Here is a 10,171-nt window from a genome sequence, read left to right on the forward strand (position 1 = left end):
TACCTATCTGTTATCATGATAATATAACACATGGTAACCTACCTATCTGTTATCATGATAATATAACACATGGTAACCTACCTATCTGTTATCATGATAATATAACACATGGTAACCTACCTATCTGTTATCATGATAATATAACACATGGTAACCTACCTATCTGTTATCATGATAATATAACACATGGTAACCTACCTATCTGTTATCATGATAATATAACACATGGTAACCTACCTATCTGTTATCATGATAATATAACACATGGTAACCTACCTATCTGTTATCATGATAATATAACACATGGTAACCTACCTATCTGTTATCATGATAATATAACACATGGTAACCTACCTATCTGTTATCATGATAATATAACACATGGTAACCTACCTATCTGTTATCATGATAATATAACACATGGTAACCTACCTATCTGTTATCATGATAATATAACACATGGTAACCTACCTATCTGTTATCATGATAATATAACACATGGTAACCTACCTATCTGTTATCATGATAATATAACACATGGTAACCTACCTATCTGTTATCATGATAATATAACACATGGTAACCTACCTATCTGTTATCATGATAATATAACACATGGTAACCTACCTATCTGTTATCATGATAATATAACACATGGTAACCTACCTATCTGTTATCATGATAATATAACACATGGTAACCTACCTATCTGTTATCATGATAATATAACACATGGTAACCTACCTATCTGTTATCATGATAATATAACACATGGTAACCTACCTATCTGTTATCATGATAATATAACACATGCTAACCTACCTATCTGTTATCATGATAATATAACACATGGTAACCTACCTATCTGTTATCATGATAATATAACACATGGTAACCTACCTATCTGTTATCGTGATAATATAACACATGGTAACCTACCTATCTGTTATCGTGATAATATAACACATGGTAACCTACCTATCTGTTATCATCATATTATAACCTACCTATCTGTTCTCATGATAATATAACACATGGTAACCTACATATAACTCTGTTATCATGATAATATAACACATGGTAACCTACCTATCTGTTATCATGATAATATAACACATGGTAACCTACCTATCTGTTATCGTGATAATATAACACATGGTAACCTACCCATCTGTTATCATCATATTATAACCTACCTATCTGTTCTCATGATAATATAACACATGGTAACCTACCTATCTGTTCTCATGATAATATAACACATGGTAACCTACCTATAACTATCTGTTATCATGATAATATAACACATGGTAACCTACCTAAACATTTCTGTTATCATGAAATTATAACCTAACTATCTGTTATCATGATAATATAACACATGGTAACCTACCTATCTGTTATCGTGATAATATAACACATGGTAACCTACCTATCTGTTATCGTGATAATATAACACATGGTAACCTACCTATAACTATCTGTTATCATGATAATATAACACACGGTAACCTACCTATCTGTTATCATGATAATATAACACATGGTAACCTACCTATCTGTTATCATGATAATATAACACATGGTAACCTACCTATCTGTTATCATGATAATATAACACATGGTAACCTACCTATCTGTTAACATGATAATATAACACATGGTAACCTACCTATCTGTTATCATGATAATATAACACATGGTAACCTACCTATCTGTTATGATAATATAACACATGGTAACCTACCCATCTGTTATCATGATAATATAACACATGGTAACCTACCTATCTGTTATCATGATAATATAACACATGGTAACCTACCCATCTGTTATCATGATAATATAACACATGGTAACCTACCTATCTGTTATCATGATATTATAACACATGGTAACCTACCTATCTGTTATCATGATAATATAACACATGGTAACCTACCTATCTGTTATCGTGATAATATAACACATGGTAACCTACCTATCTGTTATCATCATATTATAACCTACCTATCTGTTCTCATGATAATATAACACATGGTAACCTACATATAACTCTGTTATCATGATAATATAACACATGGTAACCTACCCATCTGTTATCATGATAATATAACACATGGTAACCTACCTATCTGTTATCATGATATTATAACACATGGTAACCTACCTATCTGTTATCATGATAATATAACACATGGTAACCTACCTATCTGTTATCGTGATAATATAACACATGGTAACCTACCTATCTGTTATCATCATATTATAACCTACCTATCTGTTCTCATGATAATATAACACATGGTAACCTACATATAACTCTGTTATCATGATAATATAACACATGGTAACCTACCTATCTGTTCTCATGATAATATAACACATGGTAACCTACCTATCTGTTATCGTGATAATATAACACATGGTAACCTACCCATCTGTTATCATCATATTATAACCTACCTATCTGTTCTCATGATAATATAACACATGGTAACCTACCTATCTGTTCTCATGATAATATAACACATGGTAACCTACCTATAACTATCTGTTATCATGATAATATAACACATGGTAACCTACCTAAAAATGTCTGTTATCATGAAATTATAACCTAACTATCTGTTATCATGATAATATAACACATGGTAACCTACCTATAACTATCTGTTATCATGATAATATAACACATGGTAACCTACCTATAACTATCTGTTATCATGATAATATAACACATGGTAACCTACCTATAACTATCTGTTATCATGATAATATAACACATGGTAACCTACCTATCTGTTATCGTGATAATATAACACATGGTAACCTACCTATCTGTTATCGTGATAATATAACACATGGTAACCTACCTATAACTATCTGTTATCATGATAATATAACACATGGTAACCTACCTATCTGTTATCATGATAATATAACACATGGTAACCTACCTATCTGTTATCATGATAATATAACACATGGTAACCTACCCATCTGTTATCATGATAATATAACACATGGTAACCTACCTATCTGTTATCATGATAATATAACACATGGTAACCTACCTATCTGTTATCATGATAATATAACACATGGTAACCTACCTATCTGTTATCATGATAATATAACACATGGTAACCTACCTATCTGTTATCATGATAATATAACACATGGTAACCTACCTATCTGTTATCATGATAATATAACACATGGTAACCTACCCATCTGTTATCGTGATAATATAACACATGGTAACCTACCTATCTGTTATCATGATAATATAACACATGGTAACCTACCTATCTGTTATCGTGATAATATAACACATGGTAACCTACCTATCTGTTATCATCATATTATAACCTACCTATCTGTTCTCATGATAATATAACACATGGTAACCTACATATAACTCTGTTATCATGATAATATAACACATGGTAACCTACCTATCTGTTATCATGATAATATAACACATGGTAACCTACCTATCTGTTATCGTGATAATATAACACATGGTAACCTACCCATCTGTTATCATCATATTATAACCTACCTATCTGTTCTCATGATAATATAACACATGGTAACCTACATATAACTCTGTTATCATGATAATATAACACATGGTAACCTACCTATCTGTTATCATGATAATATAACACATGGTAACCTACCTATCTGTTATCATGATATTATAACACATGGTAACCTACCTATAACTATCTGTTCTCATGATATTATAACACATGGTAACCTACCTATAACTATCTGTTATCATGATAATATAACACATGGTAACCTACCTAAAAATGTCTGTTATCATGAAATTATAACCTAACTATCTGTTATCATGATAATATAACACATGGTAACCTACCTATAACAATCTGTTATCATGATAATATAACACATGGTAACCTACCTAAAAATGTCTGTTATCATGAAATTATAACCTACCTATCTGTTATCATGATAATATAACACATGGTAACCTACCTAAAAAATATCTGTTATCATGATATTATAACACATGGTAACCTACCTATCTGTTATCATGATAATATAACACATGGTAACCTACCTATCTGTTATCATGATAATATAACACATGGTAACCTACCTATCTGTTATCATGATATTATAACACATGGTAACCTACCTATAACTATCTGTTATCATGATAATATAACACATGGTAACCTACCTAAAAAATATCTGATATCATGATAATATAACACATGGTAACCTACCTATCTGTTATCATGATAATATAACACATGGTAACCTACCTATCTGTTATCATGATAATATAACACATGGTAACCTACCTAAAAAATATCTGATATCATGATAATATAACACATGGTAACCTACCTATCTGTTATCATGATAATATAACACATGGTAACCTACCTATCTGTTATCATGATATTATAACACATGGTAACCTACCTATAACTATCTGTTCTCATGATAATATAACACATGGTAACCTACCTATAACTATATGTTTTCATGATATTATAACACATGGTAACCTACCTATAACTATCTGTTATCATGATGTGTATTTTTGCTTTACATTAAGTCACAGATCTTTTATTTCATGAGTTCAGCATTATTACAACATAGGCCTGTATTTACAGCTGGCTGCACATCAGAATCTCACCCTTTGTTTCGTAGAGAGTCTGCTCCTTTGAAATGAACAGGGTAATCCATGGATTTGTCAGTCTTCACTGATAGAAAACCAGAGGAAATAGACTCTGCTCTCTCTGATTGGCCCCTAGTAGTACAAGACAGTCATGCAAAAAACACAAAAATGAATAGAACAAAAATGAATAGAACACTAAATACTAAACACACAAATGAATAGAACACTAAATACTAAACACACAAATGAATAGAACACAAATGAATAGAACACAAATGAATAGAACACTAAATACTAAACACACAAATGAATAGAACACAAATGAATAGAACACTAAATACTAAACATACAAATGAATAGAACACTAAATACTAAACACACAAATGAATAGAACACTAATGAATAGAACACTAAATACTAAACATACAAATGAATAGAACACTAAATACTAAACACACAAATGAATAGAACACTAAATACTAAACACACTAATGAATAGAACACTAAATACTAAACATACAAATGAATAGAACACTAAATACTAAACACACAAATGAATAGAACACTAAATACTAAACACACAAATGAATAGAACACTAAATACTAAACACACTAATGAATAGAACACTAAATACTAAACATACTAATGAATAGAACACTAATGAATAGAACACTAAATACTAAACATACAAATGAATAGAACACTAAATACTAAACACACTAATGAATAGAACACTAATGAATAGAACACTAAATACTAAACATACAAATGAATAGAACACTAAATACTAAACACACAAATGAATAGAACACTAAATACTAAACACACTAATGAATAGAACACTAAATACTAAACACACAAATGAATAGAACACTAAATACTAAACACACAAATGAATAGAACACTAAATACTAAACACACTAATGAATAGAACACTAAATACTAAACATACTAATGAATAGAACACTAAATACTAAACATACAAATGAATAGAACACTAAATACTAAACACACTAATGAATAGAACACTAAATACTAAACATACAAATGAATAGAACACTAAATACTAAACATACAAATCAAATGCAATAAAACAAACATGTATTATATTCCTCTCCTCCACATAATAATAATGATCTGAATCACCATAATGTGAATTTTAGCTTCTCTTATTCTTGCCAACTACATAAATAATCATTATAGGAACTTATTGACTTTTCCAGGTCGAACATAGAACGTAAGAGACTGCTCTTTCAACATGGCACCGTCATAGGATGCCACCTTTCCAATAAGTCAGTGTGTCAAATTTCTTCCCTGCCTGAGCTGCCCTGGTCAACTGTAAGTGCTATTATTGTGAAGTGGCAACGTCTAGGAGCAACAACGGCTCAGCCGCGAAGTGGTAGGCCACACAAGCTCACAGAATGGGACCGCCGAGTGCTGAAGTACATAGTGTGTAAAAATAATCTGACCTTGCTTGAAACACTCACTACTGAGTTCCAAACTGCCTCTGGAAGCAACATCAGCACAATAACTAGTTTCATGAAATGGGTTTCCATGGCCGAGCAACCGCACACAAGCCTAAGATCACCATGCGCAATGCCAAGTGTCGGTTGGAGTCGTGTAAAGCGCGCCGCCATTGGACTCTGGAGCAGTGGAAACACTTTCTCTGGAGTTATGAATCACGCAACACCATCTGGCAGTCCGACGGACAAATCTGGGATTGGCAGATGCCAGGAGAACACTACCTGCCCCAACGCATCATGCCAACTGTAAAATTTAGTGGAGGAATAATGGTCTGGGGCTGTTTTTCATGGTTCGGGCTAGGCCCCTTAGGTCCAGTGAAAGGAAATCTACAGCATACAATGACATCCGTTTCCTGTGTCAGCATGACAATGCCTCCGTGCACAAAGCGAGGTCCATACAGAAATGGTTTGTCGAGATTGGTGTGGAAGAACTTGACTGGCTTGCACAGAGCCCTGACGTCAACCCTATCGAACACCTTTGGGATGAATTGGAACGCAGACTGAGAGCCCCAATCGCCCAACATCAGTGCTTGACCTCACTATAATCTATGTGGCTGAATGGAAGCAAGTCCCCGCAGCAATGACCCCACATCTAGTGGAAATCCTTCCCAAAAGAGTGGAGGCTGTTATAGCAGCAAAGAGGGGACCAATTCAATATTAATGCCCATTATTTTGGAATGAGATATACTTTTGGCTATGTAGTGTCTCTTCCTCAAGTACCTCGTACTTCTGCACATTGATCTGGTACTGAAACTCCCTGTGTATAGCTCCATATTGATCTGGTGCTGGTACTCCCTGTATATAGCTCCACATTGATCTTGTACTCCCTGTACAGTGGATTTGGAAAGTATTCAGACCCCTTCACTTTTCCCGTTACAGCCTTATTCTAAAATTGATTCAATTGGGTTTTTTCCTCATCTACACACAATACCCAATAATTACAAAGAAAAAACAGGTTTAGACATTTTAGCAAATCATTAAAAATAAAAAACAGAAATATCACATTTACATAAGTATTCAGACACTTTAATCAGTACTTTGTTGAAGCACCTTTGGCAGCGATTACAGCCTTGAGTCTTCTTGGGTATGATGTTACAAGCGTGTCACACCAGTATTTAGGGAGTTTCTCCCATTCTTTTCTGCAAATCCTCTCAAGCTCTGTCAGGTTGGATGGGGAGCAATGCTGCACAGCTATTTTCAGGTTTCTCCAGACATGTTAGATCGGGTTGAAGTCCGGGCTCTGGCTGGGCCACTCAAGGACATTGAGACTTGTCCCGAAGCCACTCCTGCGTTGTCTTGGTTATGTGCTTAGGGTTGTTGTCCTGTTGGAAGGTGAGCGCCCTGAAGCAGGTGTTCATCAAGGATCTCTCTGTACTTTGCTCCGTTCATCTTTCCCTCGATCCTTACTAGTCTCTCAGTCCCTGCTGCTGAAAAACATCCCCACAGCTGTCATGTTCCTTTTTTCTGAGGAGTGGCATCCGTCTGGCCAGTCTACCATAAAGGCCTGATTGGTGGAGTGTTGCAGAGATGGGAGAACCTTCCAGAACGACAACCATCTCCACAGAGGAAGTCTGGAGCTCTGTCACAGTGACCATCAGCTTCTTGGTCACCTCCCTAACCAAGGCCCTCCTCCCCGATTGCTCGGTTTGTCCGAGCAGCCAGCACTAGGAAGTATCTTGTTGATTACAGATTTCTTACATTTAAGAATGATGGAGGCCACTGTGTTCTTGGGTACCTTCAATGATGCATAAATGTTTTGGTACCTTTCCACAGATCTGTGCCACGTAACAATCCTGTCTCTGAGCACTACGGGGAATTCCTTCGACCTCATGGCTTGGTTTTTGCTCTGACATGCACTGCCAACTATGGGACCTTATATAGACAGGTGTGTGTACCTTTCCAAATCATGATCAATCAAATTTACCACAGGTGGATTCCAATCAAGTTGTAGAAACATCTCTAGGATGATCAATGGAAACAGGATGCACCTGAGCTCCATTTTGAATCTCAAAGCAAAGGGTCTGAATAGTTAGATAAATAAGGATAAAAATCTGTTTTCCTTTTGTCATTATGGGGTATTGTATGTAGATTGATGAGGAACCAAATAAGCCATTTTAGCATAAGGCTGTATCGTAACTAAATGTGGAAAACGGGATGAGTCTGAATATTTTATTTTATTTCTCGTGTTACTATTTTATTTTATTTGTTGTTTTTAGTTCTCTTTTTTAAACTGTATAGCTCGTAGGTAAGCATTTCACGGTAAAGTCTACACCCGTTGTATTCAGCATTTCACGGTAAAGTCTACACCCGTTGTATTCAGCATTTCACTGTAAAGTCTACACCCGTTGTATTCAGCATTTCACTGTAAAGTCTACACCCGTTGTATTCAGCATTTCACTGTAAAGTCTACACCCGTTGTATTCGACACATGTGACCAATAACATTTGATTTGCACTTCCACTGGCCCATGATTTCACCTCTGTTATTTACACCAACTATTATGATTAGAATTAAAGGAATTAAAACATCCCATCACGCTTAGGGTCATTATAGGGGCAGTAGGTAGCCTAGCGGTTAAGAGCATTGGGCCTTTAACCTGAAAGGTTGCTGGTTTGAATCCCCGAGCCGGCAGTGTGGAAAAATATGCCTTTATGCCCTTGAGGAAGGCAATTAAACCCCAAACAGTAACTGCTCCCTGGGTGCGATGACATGATGTTGACGAAAGCAGCCCCCCGCACCGCTCTGATTCAGAGAGGTTGGGTTAAATGTGAAAGACACATTTCAGTTGAATGCATTCAGCTATGCAACTGACTAAGTTTCCCCTAGAATATGTTCTATGTACTATGCAGTAACTCAGTATCCTTCATAGAAATCATATGAACATATTACTAGATATTTGAGAGGTGTGTTGTATTTAGGCAAAAATCCTCATGTAAATCTATTACATAATTATAGCATAGGATCTAAGTGTTCAACAAGAACACAAACACACCTCATATCAGGGTCCATGGTCTCATCAAAATCCTTGTTTTGTGACTCATCCTTCTGTCTTTCTTTAGGGATGTCACCACCCTCAGCCCCCTGATGACTCATTATAACTCTGAGAGGAGACCTCACAATGCTGAAGAGGAAGAGGACTGGTCTGGTCCCATATCAATCTGTAAATTAGAAGAGTAAACACCATTATATTAAAACGTTTAAACACAAAAGCAGAGTAGGCCTACTGTTGACCTGCTGTACTGGGGAATTAACATTTACATTATAATGACATTCTGTAAATGTCACGGTCGTCTGAATGAATGGACCAAGGCGCAGCGTACTTAGAGTTCCACATGTTTAATAAATATGCAACTCACCAAAAACAACCAGAAGAAACCGAAACGTGACGTTCTGGGCTGCTCACAGGCAGCTACACAAAAACAAGATCCCACAAACAACAGGTGGGAAAAGGCTGCCTAAATATGATCCCCAATCAAAGACAACAATAGACAGCTGCCTCTGATTGGGAACCATACCAGGCCAACAAAGAAATAGAAAACATAGATTACCCACCCTAGTCACACCCTTACCTAACCAAATAGAGAATTAAACGGATCTCTAAGGTCAGGCCGTGATCCCTACAGTGATCAGTATAATGAAAACATGGAATGGAGCACTTAGTGCATCAGTTATCAGTATAAAGAAAACATGGACTGGAGGACTTAGTGTATCAGTGATCAGTATAATGAAAACATGGACTGTACTTCCATTAGATTAGATTAGCTTTAGATTAGATTAGCTCACATGCACAGGGTCGCAGATGTAATTGCAAGGTACAGTGAAATTCTAAAGCTACAAGCTCCAACAGTGCAGGTGTAAGAAAAGGCCTATAGGCCTATTTACATTTAGCAACTAAACTCAGCAAAAAAAGAAACGTCCTCTCACTGTCAACTGCGTTTATTTTCAGAAAACTTAACAATATTTGCATGAACATAACAAGAT

At 35.5% G+C, this 10,171-nt stretch overlaps 1 protein-coding gene across 1 annotated transcript in view; it reads right to left on the reverse strand.

The window, feature by feature from the left end:
• LOC109881466 (up-regulator of cell proliferation-like) overlaps nucleotides 1-9,611 on the reverse strand; it is a 29,105-nt gene extending 19,494 nt beyond the window's left edge. The window contains 3 exon segments of the mRNA XM_031814648.1: nucleotides 4,685-4,798; nucleotides 9,183-9,348; nucleotides 9,547-9,611. Coding sequence (XP_031670508.1) covers nucleotides 4,685-4,798; nucleotides 9,183-9,283 — 215 coding nt within the window. The 5' untranslated portion in view covers nucleotides 9,284-9,348; nucleotides 9,547-9,611.
• Nucleotides 9,612-10,171: the final 560 nt, after the last annotated feature.

Source organism: Oncorhynchus kisutch, unplaced genomic scaffold (genome assembly GCF_002021735.2).
Source record: "Oncorhynchus kisutch isolate 150728-3 unplaced genomic scaffold, Okis_V2 Okis07a-Okis12b_hom, whole genome shotgun sequence".
Classification (NCBI taxonomy): domain Eukaryota; kingdom Metazoa; phylum Chordata; class Actinopteri; order Salmoniformes; family Salmonidae; genus Oncorhynchus; species Oncorhynchus kisutch.